Genomic DNA, 14,673 nt, shown 5'->3' with positions numbered 1-14,673 from the left:
ATACAAACCCAATTTCTTTCCCAACTTATGCCCTGCAGTGTCTCCAAGCCAATTCCTAATAACATCCTTTGTAAACCAGCTAATGTATTAAGCCACCCAACCACCAGTGGAAACAAAATATTGCATATTTTATAGTTTGTGTCAGAGTGTATTTTTTAATGTAATGGTGAATAAAATGTATCTGTTTAACCTGTCCTACAATGGAAACTAGTTTTACACTCTGGGGCTATTTATCACTGTGTAAAATCACTAGGGATGCACCGAACCCGAATCTGAATCTGGAAGGGTTGAAAGTTGGCGCGCGTGACGCGCGCAGCGAAAAATTTTAGTGTTAATGCGGTGACATTAACATCTTCAAATCCTAGAATTCAGATTCGAATATCGAACCAAATCCTGGATTCAGTGCATCCCTAAAAATCACACTACAATTTCTCTGTCCATCTGATAAGGTGTAACTAGGATGCATCCCAAGAAAGCATTGTGCAACATCTGTACATCTGCGTTGAGCTGGTAAAAATATGCATTAACATTGTATATGTACAGTAGTTCTCCTAGGAACTCCCAGTTACTTCCATTATTTTCAGGATGCCTATTTGCATGTTATGACATTATCCCATTATGGGCAATATGGTTATTAGACTTGAACCTGTATCATTTTGACCTAAGCATTCATTAAAATTCTAAATACAACTTCAAGTCTTCCATGATCCAGTATGTAGCATTTATCTAGAGATTTACCAATAAACAATAGACACTGACCGAAAGTGTTTCTAGCATTAAAAACCTATGGTATGGATATGGGACCAAAGTAAATGCACATTGCCCCAGGTTTCATTGACTACTGGAAAAGGGGGGGGATATGGGCAGGCTATGGGCGCCGGCCCCGGTGGGCCCTTTAACCCCCAGTCCAACCCTGAGTTAATATGATGCAGCATTGAAACCTAGGTAACATAGGTTAGTGCAAATTGTCCAAACTGGAATGCATAAACCCAACTGTTGTCTTCTACCTGATAAATTAAAAGCATACTTGTTGCTTGGTACCAATATAAGACATTTACTGTGAGATTGCCATTGTAGTCTCCTTCTTATCCTGAGACATTTTGGCAAGTCACCCCACTGTGTGCTGTCACATTTAAAAGTACAAAGCAAACGAATAAAATTATTATCTTAAACAACCATCATCAATGCTATTTTTACAAGATTTAAGAAGAGTTATGATGAGAAACACTTTTATGACAAGATTTATTAATAATGACTCATAGATATTTAATCAGAATATGAGATATTATCCCAAGACTAAACACTAAATTACAAGAGAAATATTAGGCATAAGCCTCAAGGAGTTGCACAACGCAAGAAATATGTGGTGCACTAAAAGGCAAATAATGTGTTCCAATCCAAGTTTTAACCAATACAATATTGCTAAACAATTTATAATAAAAGTCTCTGCATCTTTTTAACTTGAAAGCCATATTTCAGCAGAGACTGTTTTTTTTCTCCTTAAAACATATAAATTGGTAACACAGGAACGTTTGCCATATTACCATAACCCATAGCAACAAAATAGCAGCTATATTTTATTTCTCTAGTGCAGCTAGACTAATGATGTCAAACATCTGACCATATTCCAAGGGTTTCTTGACACAAGCAAACAGTTTAAGTTGTTCTTTTGTATTCTTCACTGACTTATGTGTCTTATTGTTTGTAAAAGCTTTTTCAATACTAATATCATTTAAACAAAGACATGCAGTTAGCACTGGAAGGCAGCAATAACCATTCTGTGAATTTATCATGTTGGGCATCTCAGAATGAATCTTATTGAAGACTTTATAGTTGTGTAATCTATGTAATTCCATGAAGTGGATTACACAACTGTAATGTAATTCCATGAAGTGGAATAATTATTCACTAAACGCCATGTTTGCGGGCTAGGTTATAATTATAATAAAATTATGAATTCATCCATAGAGATCAGTTAAGATTTTAAAGAGGTCTAGATGGCAATAAAAGCTCTTGGAGGACTGCAGTTGGCACCATGGCCTTCAGTTGGAGAGCACTGAAGTAGGCAATCATTCCCATTGCTCCAAAATAAAACATATCTGGTCTCATCAGATCTCTTTCATAGCTACACACAAGGACCCAGTGTGCAAAGAGCAAAAAAAGGCTGAAATCACCACTGTCTTCTTATTTTCCTCCCTTTTGCAGTGCAGAAACCTGCTGCCTGCCCCTTAAATAAAGCACTACCCGTGTTAGGCTGCACTCTATCCATGAGTGGTGGAAAGGGGAGGGATGTAGTTGGCCCCATCCAACCCCCTAAGTTTTGCATCATTTAGACATGCAAGTTAGGGAGCATCAGCACCCTGGTGGCACCTTCTGATGCTGTGCTGTCCTCATTGGATTTTCAATCCCTAGGATGCAAGTGCTCTTTAGAGTGGGTGCTCTTGTGCCCCTTAGCTGTTGCCAGGGAATGAAAAATGACCGCTCCAAAGTAATAAACAATTAGGCCTATGGCATTGATAATAAAAGTCTACGCTGGTGTTTTTCATCTGGTGGAAAAATGCCCAAAATGTGATTGTGCAGCCTGCTGTTTACTTGAATGGAATCTGACGTGTTTTGGCCAGAAAACGCACATTTAAGCAGGAGTATCAGTATAATAATCACTATTGTGCTTGTCTTATTGTTAGTAAGTGAATAAAGTGAATTAAATACATATTGGTGGATATGCGTAAATTGTATTTTTGTTCTTTTCAGAATTTTTCTTTTCTTTTTTTGTGTGGCTGAAACAAATGTTCACCTGACATTTCTATTGCAGATATTATTTTCTATGTTGGAAGCAAGGGAGTGATGCTTTAAAGCTTTGTTATTTGAATGACTCAGTCAACATTATCTTTTCAAATGGGTTTGTAAGATTCCGTACGCATGCAGTAGAACTGAAGTGGCTGTGAATGATGGCTTGATTAGGGTGGGTGTGGTGAATGCACTGGCTCTGCGTGTAATTGTATGATTCTTTTTCTTTCTTTCTTTTCCGCACAGATGAGTGGAATTTTCCACTTGTATCTAGGTTCTGTAGAATACAGTACATCAATTTTGTTCTCCAGAAAGATAAGATTAGCTGAACTGTACTAGTATTATATGGATTATGCTCCTGTAGGTATAGTATAAAGAACAGTACAAATAGTAATCTGTGTGTTATTGTCACAGGATTCAGTTTTTTTCTCTGTAGTATTCAAAATCTTCACTAACATACAGTATTGCAACTAACAAAAAGCATATAAGGGTAGTTCATTTATTGGCAAATTGTATTGTTTCCCAGAATGCTTTTGTAGTGCAGAAGGAAGCTCTATGTAGCGAGCCTGGGACAGGGGGAGCAGAATGGGATTTGTGGAAGTGTGGTATACTATAACGTTAAAGGGATTCTGTCATGATTTTTATGGTGTACTTTTTATTTCTAAATTACACTGTCTTTTCCTTGTCTGTCTTTGAATAAGTCTCCAGGTCTTTCTTCTACACCTTGGTCTGGAGTTGTGGTCAATTAAGTAATCTTTTTAGCTTTCGCTTGGAGGGCTATAAGTAGGGGTAGGCTTTTGCAATTCCTTGTTTTTAGCTATAGCATTAGCATGCACCTTCTTGCAGTGCGAAGCATGGACCCAACACATAGCAAATAATTCACTCCATTTAAAATGTTATTCTTGAACCAACAAAATTTCTTTTTTAGCTGTAATATTATTGTGTAGGCTCCATCTCAGTACATTGCGCTTGATTTGAGCTTCCATTGCCTTTTGGTGCCATTGCCCTTTGTTTCTCACTGTATTTAATGCATTTCGGGTGCCACTTCTTCTGCCCCTCTCTCTCCCCTATCTGGAGTTCTTAAGGCTGATGTCCCACGCAGTGGTTAATCACCTGCGATAGATCTCTGCTACCGCAGGCAACTAGTTTCTCCTAAATGCCTCTCTACTGGCAACAAAGGGATCGCCGGTGACAAGGCCTAAACATCGCTTCGGTTTTCTGAAAGTTACACAAAGTTTCCTGCAGGAGGAGGAGAATACCAAAGCGGCACATTGGCCTTTCCTCCAGCGTTTCCCCTTGTTGCCAGTAGTGAGGCATTTAGGAGAAACACGTTGCTTGCGGAAGCAGAGATCTATTACAGACAACTAATCTCTATGTGGGACATCAGCCTAAATCATTGCTACCACAGGCAAAGAATCTCCCCAAAATCTCCCCCAGGGTAATGTTAAGGTAGGGTTAGAGATAAATAGACCTTGGGCCAGGCTGACAGGTAGAGATGTAGTGAACTGTTCGCCGGCGAACTAATTCGCACGAACATCGGGTGTTCGCAAGTTCGCGAACGTTTCACGATGTTCGCCTTAGGCGTTTTTCCGCTGCGTTTTTTCTCGGCCTAAAAATGCCGCACAAGCCACACATGGCGTTTTTCAGCCTAGTACTGGTGACTGTCAAGAATCAATACTGTGGTGAGTGGGAGAAGGGAAGGTGAGTCCTTCAGGCAGGGGCTGTTACGGGACAGAGGAGGCGTGGACAGGACAGGACAGGACAGGAGCAGACGTAGAGAAGATGGGACAGGACGAGACAGAGCAGGCGTAGACTAGATGAGACAGGACGGGACGGAGCGGGCGTAGACTAGACGGCACAGGACGGGATGGAGCGGGCGTAGACTAGACGACACAGGACGGGACGGAGCGGGCGTAGATCAGATAGGAACAGCAAGGGACGGAGTGGAACAAGGCAAGATCAGGCAGGACCAGAGAGAACAGAACAGGCAAGGCTAGACAAGGCAAAAAGTAAGGACTGAGGAGAGAGGAGCAAGGAGCAAAAACAGGAACAAGATAAAGGGAGTAGGGACAAGGAAGCAAGGCTAAGGAGCAGAGAAAAGAAGAAACAAGACAAAGGAGCCAAAACGGGAAACACCAGCTAGGGTCAGGCCACAGTGCTGAATGTAATCAATGTTCAGGCACCGAGTGTTAGGAGGGCTGGGCTTATATAGGGCAGAGTCAGCCCTGATTGGCTGACCCCACCTAGCCAATAAGGCTGCTGGGGTAATGTTATGAAACCCAGGACACTGGTGAAAGGGATTACAAAGCAATCCCCTCTCATCGGCTGCTCTCCTGGCTCAACAGTCAGAGAGAGCAGCCAAGAACCAGTAGGTCCTGGGATCAAACCCCAGCAGAGCCTGACATTATGCCCCCCCTCACAAGGCGACTTCCAGGCGCCTAAGGGACAAAATATTTTAAATGTCCCAGAAACAAACAGGAGTGCGGGCAGAGCCACCCTCGTGGGTGCCCGGGGGTCAGGCAAGAGTGCGGGCAGAGCCACCCTCGTGGGTGCCCGGGGGTCAGGCGAGAGTGCGGGCAGAGCCACCCTCGTGGGTGCCCGGGGGTCAGGCGAGAGTGCGGGCAGAGCCACCCTCGTGGGTGCCCGGGGGTCAGGCGAGAGTGCGGGCAGAGCCACCCTCGTGGGTGCCCGGGGGTCAGGCGAGAGTGCGGGCAGAGCCACCCTCGTGGGTGCCCGGGGGTCAGGCGAGAGTGCGGGCAGAGCCACCCTCGTGGGTGCCCGGGGGTCAGGCGAGAGTGCGGGCAGAGCCACCCTCGTGGGTGCCCGGGGGTCAGGCGAGAGTGCGGGCAGAGCCACCCTCGTGGGTGCCGGGGGTCAGGCGAGAGTGCGGGCAGAGCCACCCTCGTGGGTGCCCGGGGTCAGGCGAGAGTGCGGGCAGAGCCACCCTCGTGGGTGCCCGGGGGTCAGGCGAGAGTGCGGGCAGAGCCACCCTCGTGGGTGCCCGGGGGTCAGGCGAGAGTGCGGGCAGAGCGAGAGTGCGGGCAGAGCCACCCTCGTGGGTGCCGGGGGTCAGGCGAGAGTGCGGGCAGAGCCACCCTCGTGGGTGCCCGGGGGTCAGGCGAGAGTGCGGGCAGAGCCACCCTCGTGGGTGCCCGGGGGTCAGGCGAGAGTGCGGGCAGAGCCACCCTCATGGGTGCCCGGGAAGTCGCCTGCAGAGCGGGCAGAGCCACCCTCGTGGGTGCCCGGGAAGTCGCCTGCAGAGCGGGCAGAGCCACCCTCGTGGGTGCCCGGGGAGTCGCCTGCAGAGCGGGCAGAGCCACCCTCGTGGGTGCCCGGGGAGTCGCCTGCAGAGCCACCCTCGTGGGTGCCCGGGGAGTCGCCTGCAGAGCGGGCAGAGCCACCCTCGTGGGTGCCCGGGGAGTCGCCTGCAGAGAGGGCAGAGCTACCCTCGTGGGTTCAGGTGGGTACATGGGAGGAAGCACCCTAAAAGATTGACATGACTGAGACCCCTCTCTCCGGGGCGCAGGCACAGGCCCCTCTCTCCGGGGCGCAGGCACAGGCCCAGGCACAGGCCCTCTCTCCGGGGCACAGGCACAGGCTGAGGCCCCTCTCTCCGGGGCACAGGCACAGGCTGAGGCCCCTCTCTCTGGGGCACAGGCACAACCGCTGGCACAGAAGCCGAGGGTTGCAGTTCAGGCACAGAAGCTGAAGCAGGACAGGGCTGCTGTCTGGGTGCTGGAACAGAGGCTGGAACAGGTGACTGAAGCACTGGCACAGGAGCTGGAGACTGGATTGTGGGCGTAGGCAGTGATAGCTTTCGGGGAGCCGGCACGGGAGCAGACAGCTTTCGGGGAGCCGGCACGGGAGCAGACAGCTTTCGGGGAGCCGGCACGGGAGCAGACAGCTTTCGGGGAGCCGGCACGGGAGCAGACAGCTTTCGGGGAGCCGGCACGGGAGCAGACAGCTTTCGGGGAGCCGGCACAGCAGCGGAGTCTGGCACAGCAGCGGAGTCTGGCACAGCAGCGGAGTCTGGCACAGCAGCGGAGTCTGGCACAGCAGCGGAGTCTGGCACAGCAGCGGAGACTGCCAGAGGGCTGGTAGAAGCCCAATCCGTGAGAAAGCTGGCAAGGGACCAAGCCGCCTGAGAGCAGGTACTGAAGGCTGGGCAGCCGGCCCTGGAGCGGGTACTGAAGGCTGGGCAGCCGGCCCTGGAGCGGGTACTGAAGGCTGGGCAGCCGGCCCTGGAGCGGGTACTGAAGGGTGAGACATAGCCGGCACTGGAGCAGAGTGAGACATAGCCGGCACTGGAGCAGAGTGAGACATAGCCGGCACTGGAGCAGAGTGAGACATAGCCGGCACTGGAGCAGAGTGAGACATAGCCGGCACTGGAACGGGAGGCAGCGGCTGCTGCTGGGGAACCGGCCCTGGAACGGGAGGCAGCGGCTGCTGCTGGGGAACCGGCCCTGGAACGGGAGGCAGCGGCTGCTGCTGGGGAACCGGCCCTGGAACGGGAGGCAGCGGCTGCTGCTGGGGAACCGGCCCTGGAACTGGAGGCAGTGGCTGCAGGTTAGGTGCAAATTTTTCCTGAAAAGCCTTCAGGAAAAGAACAGTGTCGTAGATCACCGGGGACTTGCAGCACAGTAAATCTTCTGCCCAGGATCGAGCCTCCCCCTCCAATAGGAAAAATATGATCTGTGACACCTGGTCCATGGGGGAGGAATCCAAAAACCACTGTGCCCTAATGAGGAGCCGGACTTCCTCTAGGAATTCAGGCAATTTAGCAGGGGTACCATCAAAGTGCCTCCGAGAAGCCAGGGAAAATGTTTTCTTCTTATGTACAGGGCAGGAGGGAACAGAAACAGCCCTTGCAGACTCTTGCGGCCTGAACATTCTGTCAAGAATCAATACTGTGGTGAGTGGGAGAAGGGAAGGTGAGTCCTTCAGGCAGGGGCTGTTACGGGACAGAGGAGGCGTGGACAGGACAGGACAGGAGCAGACGTAGAGAAGATGGGACAGGACGAGACAGAGCAGGCGTAGACTAGACGGGACAGGACGAGACAGAGCAGGCGTAGACTAGACGGCACAGGACGAGACGGAGCGGGCGTAGACTAGACGGGACAGGACGGGACGGAGCGGGCGTAGATCAGATAGGAACAGCAAGGGACGGAGCGGGCGTAGATCAGATAGGAACAGCAAGGGACGGAGCGGGCGTAGATCAGATAGGAACAGCAAGGGACGGAGCGGGCGTAGATCAGATAGGAACAGCAAGGGACGGAGCGGGCGTAGATCAGATAGGAACAGCAAGGGACGGAGCGGGCGTAGATCAGATAGGAACAGCAAGGGACGGAGCGGGCGTAGATCAGATAGGAACAGCAAGGGACGGAGCGGGCGTAGATCAGATAGGAACAGCAAGGGACGGAGCGGGCGTAGATCAGATAGGAACAGCAAGGGACGGAGCGGGCGTAGATCAGATAGGAACAGCAAGGGACGGAGCGGGCATAGATCAGATAGGAACAGCAAGGGACGGAGCGGGCGTAGATCAGATAGGAACAGCAAGGGACGGAGTGGAACAAGGCAAGATCAGGCAGGACCAGAGAGAACAGAACAGAACAGGCAAGGCTAGACAAGGCAAAAAGTAAGGACTGAGGAGAGAGGAGCAAGGAGCAAAAACAGGAACAAGATAAAGGGAGTAGGGACAAGGAAGCAAGGCTAAGGAGCAGAGAAAAGAAGAAACAAGACAAAGGAGCCAAAACGGGAAACACCAGCTAGGGTCAGGCCACAGTGCTGAATGTAATCAATGTTCAGGCACCGAGTGTTAGGAGGGCTGGGCTTATATAGGGCAGAGTCAGCCCTGATTGGCTGACCCCACCTAGCCAATAAGGCTGCTGGGGTAATGTTATGAAACCCAGGACACTGGTGAAAGGGATTACAAAGCAATCCCCTCTCATCGGCTGCTCTCCTGGCTCAACAGTCAGAGAGAGCAGCCAAGAACCAGTAGGTCCTGGGATCAAACCCCAGCAGAGCCTGACAGTGACGTAAGCAAATCCCGTTTCCATGGTGCTAATAGTGCGAAATAGCAAAAAACGCAGCGTATTTCCGCTAGGTCTGCCAGCTGCCTTTGCGTATACGTAGGAATAGCTTATGTTTTTACGCAACGCTGTGTCAACAACGTATTTTTCAGAGAAATTTTTGCCCTTGATCCCCCTCCTGCATGCCCCTGTCCAGGTCGTGGCACCCTTTAAACAACTTTAAAATCAGTTTTCTGGCCAGAAATGGCTTTTCTAGGTTTTAAAGTTCGCCTTCCCATTGAAGACTATGGGGTTCGCAAAGTTCGCGAACTTTCGCACTTTTTGGCGTAAGTTCGCAAACTTTTTTTTTGAGGTTCGCTACATCCCTACTGACAGGCAAGGAGATACAATAGGCGTGTACCACATACATGTGCAAATAATCAAGCTGCTGCCTTTCCACTCATGATTTTGTGTATGTCTGTGCTGCAAAGTAGGGGGACCATGCACTGCTTTGTGAATTAAACCAGCATAAACTTCTTCTGCATAAATAGTGGATCTAATAGAAAATCTTTATAGGTGTGTGAGTAAACGACAAAGGGCAGAAAAGACCTATTGCATTATTCTGAAAATTAAATATCTAAACCATCTCATTTTAGATGCTTGGTAGATTTTAATGAAGGCTTGGAAAGCAAGCTCCCTGAAACCAATACCAATAATTTAGCACAATGTACAGGAAAGAGGTATTGCACATGGAAATGGCACTTTATTAATCCTGCCATGTGTTCATGGAGGTAATGTACATAGAAGTAGCATCTTTTCCTGCCATGTGTTCTGGAAAAATATGATAAGCAATCATAGCAATCAGAAGCAATCATAGCCTATGTTTATCCTGCCATGTGTTTTTTCAGCTATTATGCATGGAATTTCCAATACATTTATTCTACCATGTGCTCAGGAGTATTATACTGTACATGGTGTGGACTCTGGGATACATGAAAGAGTCTATATAGAAAACATCTTTAATCAGCCCCACAAAAAACTTTCTGTTATGCTTATCATTCAGTTATGCCCGTTTTGCCCTGGTCTAGATGTCAGTTTTGCAAATGATGACATTTTGCAGGATAGGACATCTAAATCTGTATGTGTATCACTATCTTTAGCAACTTAAGTACTTCTAAACTGTTTAAAAATGAAAGATTCCTTTATTATTCTGGGAAGAAAGCTATTTTTTAAAAAATACAGATGGGTTAGTACAACAAGGTTCGGCTTGGTGATAAAGAATGTATTTAAAGGCTCTAAAATAGTTTAACAATTGCTAAACAGACGTTTGGTAATAAAAACTGTCATTGCAAGCTTCTTGTTGTTTCTGCATAGTGAAAAGGCCAGTAAGAAGACATTATGGGTCTGTTCTAGCCTGAAGTCATGTATCATTTTCTGGTTTGTAAAAATGTAATTTTAAAATATATTTTGCAAAATCGCTACATTATCTCCAGCTAGCACTGCAACATATCCCTATCGATTTCACATTCTAAGCCAATCGAGAATGATTAAGTAGCTTTCACATACCCAAGAAGCACATAGCATAGTGAAACCGAGCAGAAAAAAATACATTTTCTTTAATTTTGCAAAAGTTAGATTTCCTCTTCTGCTTAAATCGTTTTTGTATGTAATACAAGCTTTGTGTCAGCATGGGCAGTGGCAATACACAGAAAGAGTAGCAAGAATAAGAGAATGGAGGATTCCCCTGAAACCTCTTCTTGGGCCATGGGCCTTATACACAGAGTTATATTGACCCCTTTCAACCAAGTCAGCAACTTGTTTTATTTGGATTCATTAAAACAGCCTCCTAAACTAGTTTGTGATAGGAACTAAAAGTGGACTACATCGTCCATGGATATTGGCCTCTCCTGACTGGTCTGGTTAAATAGTCCAATGATTGGATAAGCCTCAAAAAAAGATCTAAATATTTGGGGGCCCCACCATGCAAAAGTATATTGCCATGTAAGGCATCAGCCCTGTATATTACAACCCATCAGCCTGATGATTTCTTTTCTCAAGAAAAGTTTATGTATGAATTAATTATATGTGTATATGTGTGGAATAAAAATATAATCCCTTATATGACTAAAGTCAATCTAAATAATAACTAATGTTTGGATTTGTAATATAGATCCATCCATTATCCAGAAAGCTCCAAATTACATATAGGAGATATGGGATATAATTAATCCTTAGTAGAGACAAGATAATTCTGTTGGGTTTCAGATTTAAATGTTTTTTAGTAGACTCTAATTTGGAGATCCGAGTTACAGAAAGATCCTGTATAGGGAAAACCCCAGGTCCTGAGCGGTCTGGCTAACATCCCTTTAAATTATAACTTGTACAATTGTTTTATTAATCTATTTTTTAAATAGTGTGTACTTTAAAAGGTGAAACACATTGGAGGGATATTGAAATACATTTCGATAACAGGATATTTTTTGGCCTTACTAAATTCTTTCTCTCCATCGTTACTTAGACATGTAGTCCTAAGGATCTGTTATATGGCCATTATTGTTTCTTTATATTTTTCATATATTGATTCCAGGAACACAAGTTACAGAGTTGACTTAATTCAACTTGGAACATCTGAGGGCTCATTTGCAAAAGCCTCTCAGCACAAGAGCTTGTGCATACTGTGGTGTGCTGCAACATGCAGGGAGTGGCGGATCAAAAATCCAGTGCTCCCTGCAAAGGGCAGTGCCAGAAGGGGCACCGTCTTAACCACCTGAGTAAAGGTGGCCATACACGGGCCGATTCTTGTTGCAGCAGCTTATTGGCCCATCCATGGGCACTAACGACGGGCCTGCCCGACAGTTAGTGCCCCAGGGCCAAACAACCGAATTACTCCGATATTGCCCACCCATAGGTAGGGATATAGGGAGAAGATCCACTCGCTTGGCAACATCGCCAATCGAGCGGATCTTAGCGTGTATGGCCACCTTAACATGCAAGGTCCAGGGGATGGGGGAACACCTATCTGGCTCCCCCCATCCGCCCTTTTGAAACCAGCATGGCCTAACACAAACTGCACTAGATTTAAACTTCAGTCTGAAGGTCTGTGCTCCCACGCAGTTGGCAAAGTGCAAAAAAATAAACAATTGCTGCCTTTTTCTTTAAGTTAGCACAAAATTTAAATAAAATTATTTTTGTTTTACTTAAAAATCTCTTATGCTTCACTAGATTTAAGACTCTGTAGAATACAAGAATGCTTTTCATGTTCCAGTCTAATATTAATTCAACATAATGGAGCTCAAGCTAGCCCTGATAGCCAATACAGCTCCGAATCACGTGAAAGCCATCTCCCATAGACTTCATTTTAATCAAATAATTCAAATTTTAAAAAATGGTTTCCCTTTTCTCTGTAATAAAACAGTACCTTGTACTTGATCCCAACTAATATATAATTAATCCTTATTGGAGGCAAAACAATCCTATTGGGTTTATTTAATGTTTACATTTTTTTTTTAGTAAATGTAACGTATGTAGATCCAAATTATGGGAAAACCCTTTATCTAGAATACCTCTGGTCTAGATGATACTGGATAACAGGTCCCACACCTGTATCTGCCTGTAACTTTGGTACCTGGGAATGTTACCCTCTCCCTCTGTGACTGCCAGCCGCAGTGATAGAGACAGACCAAAGGGGCCAACAACAATAAAAGAAAGGTTACAGCCAGTCACTCCTGGCACCCTCACACCATCCTGTGGAAGTTACGCTTAGGGGCAGCGTAAAGGCGAGGTCACACAAAGCTTAGATCTGCTTCTCTCAGCCCTGCGTTTTTTCTGTCAGGCTGAGAGTGGCGGATCCGCCTTCCTAAGCTGTCCGTGTCCCTGCACTGAAAACTACAGAATGTGCTTCAGTGCAGCCACACAGAGCAGAGCGGCCAAAAATGCCTGCTTTCTTGTTTTACAGGTGGACCTACGCCTCAGGACAAACAAAGTGCACACTAATGCACTGCTTTAAACAGGCTTTCAGGCAGATTTGGCACCATCTGCTGGCTGGTCCTGCACATAACTACTTACACTAGAAATCATTTCTTTATTTCATCCCTTTACATGCCAACATATTATCATTACTTATGATAAAAAAATGTATTTTGTTTTTCTCACCCAGATTCAACAAAGAAACTTAAAGACGTTTTGGAAGAATTCCATGGCAATGGTGTTTTGGCAAAATATAATCCAGAAGAGGTATGTTCTTTATCACAGCTGTTACACATTTTCATATATTTTCAATTATAAAGGGAAAGAAATTCATCACTGCAAGAAAAAAATGTAGGAAACAAGGACCCCCCTCCGAATGCCCACGGACTGAATTGAATGTCTTTTTACGCATACCTACCTGTGTAAGAACTGAAACCATTATTCTATACAGCTTATTTGTCATTTTCTGTTCAAATGTTTGCCTTTTTGCCCTTTTTAACTTAAATAGTTGCCCCATGGCTACACAGCTGCTAAAGCAAATACCCAGTTTTTACCAGTGCAAGGCAACAGTACATTATATTGAAATTCAAAAACTAGTCCTATAAAAAGTTAGAATAGTGACAAGTAGCTTGTGACACATCCCTAATAATAGCAAAAAATAATAATAAACTTTTATATAATGTTTCACACACACACACACACACACACACAAATATCCATACAGTCAATAAGGAGAATAACATTGTAAACAGTATAAAACTACCGTATCTAGATACACAGAATACTTTTATGTATGGAATGTAGTGTTGCTAGGACAACAAAGGTTGTGTTAGGGAATTTCTTTTTACACTTCTCTGAATATTTCATTTGATAAAAGGGAAGAATTTTGGCCTTAACTCTTCACAAAGCATAAAGGAACATACTGTAGCAGTATTCATCTTGTATGACATCTCTTGTACTTATAAGGCTTTTATTTTATATACAGCACTGATGTATTCTCTAGTAATGTATTATTGTACAGTGCCAGTATTAAGTAATGGAAAAACACTAGATATATTGGTTGATGGTTTAATGGAAACTTTGTTTGTAGAGCACAGAGCTGACAATTTGTCATTACCAAAAAGGCCCCTCCTATTCATTTTACAGACTCAGATTCAAACCACTGCCCGGTTGCTAGGGTAAATTGATTAAAAAATGAAGACCTGTTGCACATGGTCTTAGACTATCTAAACGTTCATTTAAAAGTGACCCACCCCTTTAAATGGTGTAAGTTTATCAATTTCACTTGATTCACTTGTAATTATTTTATGAAATAATGCCCAATAATCAACATCCAACTGTCTACACATGCATACTGCACTGATCTGGTGCAGCCCTTGCATTTCTGGGTGGGTTGGCCAGTGACCTTTAAAGGAACAGTTACAACAAATATTGAAAGTGTGCCTTTGCTTCAGAAAATTTACTATAGTTAATCTAAACAAGCTTCTGTGTATCCATGGAGGCAGCCATTCAAAGCCAAAAAAGGATAAAAGACATAGGTTACACAGTAGATAACAGATAAACTCTGTAATATACAATGGGATTCTGCACAGCTTATCTGTTATCAACTGTGTATCCTGTGCTTGAATGGCTGCCCCCATGGATACACAGCAGCTTGTTTATATAAACAATAGTAGGGTTTCTGAAGCAAACACACCAATTTTACCAGTGCAGGGCATCAATACACAATATTGCCAAAACACTTTCATTTTTAGATGTTACTTTTCCTTTAAGGCTGTAGACACACAGAGCTACTTAATAGCAGCTACTTATCATGGCTACTAAAGGCTAGAATATACCCTGCCATAAACAATACTGAGAATTGCCTCTGCTAAAACACATGTAGAGACAGTTATCAGCAAATGATCAGCAT

At 45.4% G+C, this 14,673-nt stretch overlaps 1 protein-coding gene across 2 annotated transcripts in view; it reads left to right on the top strand.

Annotated features, from left to right (window-relative positions):
• The window catches only part of dgkb (diacylglycerol kinase beta), a 271,623-nt gene that overhangs the window by 38,372 nt on the left and 218,578 nt on the right, over positions 1 to 14,673 (top strand). For both annotated transcript variants that reach the window (XM_031903168.1, NM_001102744.1), the window contains 1 exon segment: positions 12,952 to 13,028. In XM_031903168.1, coding sequence (XP_031759028.1) covers positions 12,952 to 13,028 — 77 coding nt within the window.

Source organism: Xenopus tropicalis, chromosome 6 (assembly GCF_000004195.4).
Source record: "Xenopus tropicalis strain Nigerian chromosome 6, UCB_Xtro_10.0, whole genome shotgun sequence".
NCBI lineage: Eukaryota > Metazoa > Chordata > Amphibia > Anura > Pipidae > Xenopus > Xenopus tropicalis.
The sequence above is the reverse complement of the archived record's forward strand: the minus strand, read 5'-3'. Positions and strand labels throughout refer to the sequence as shown.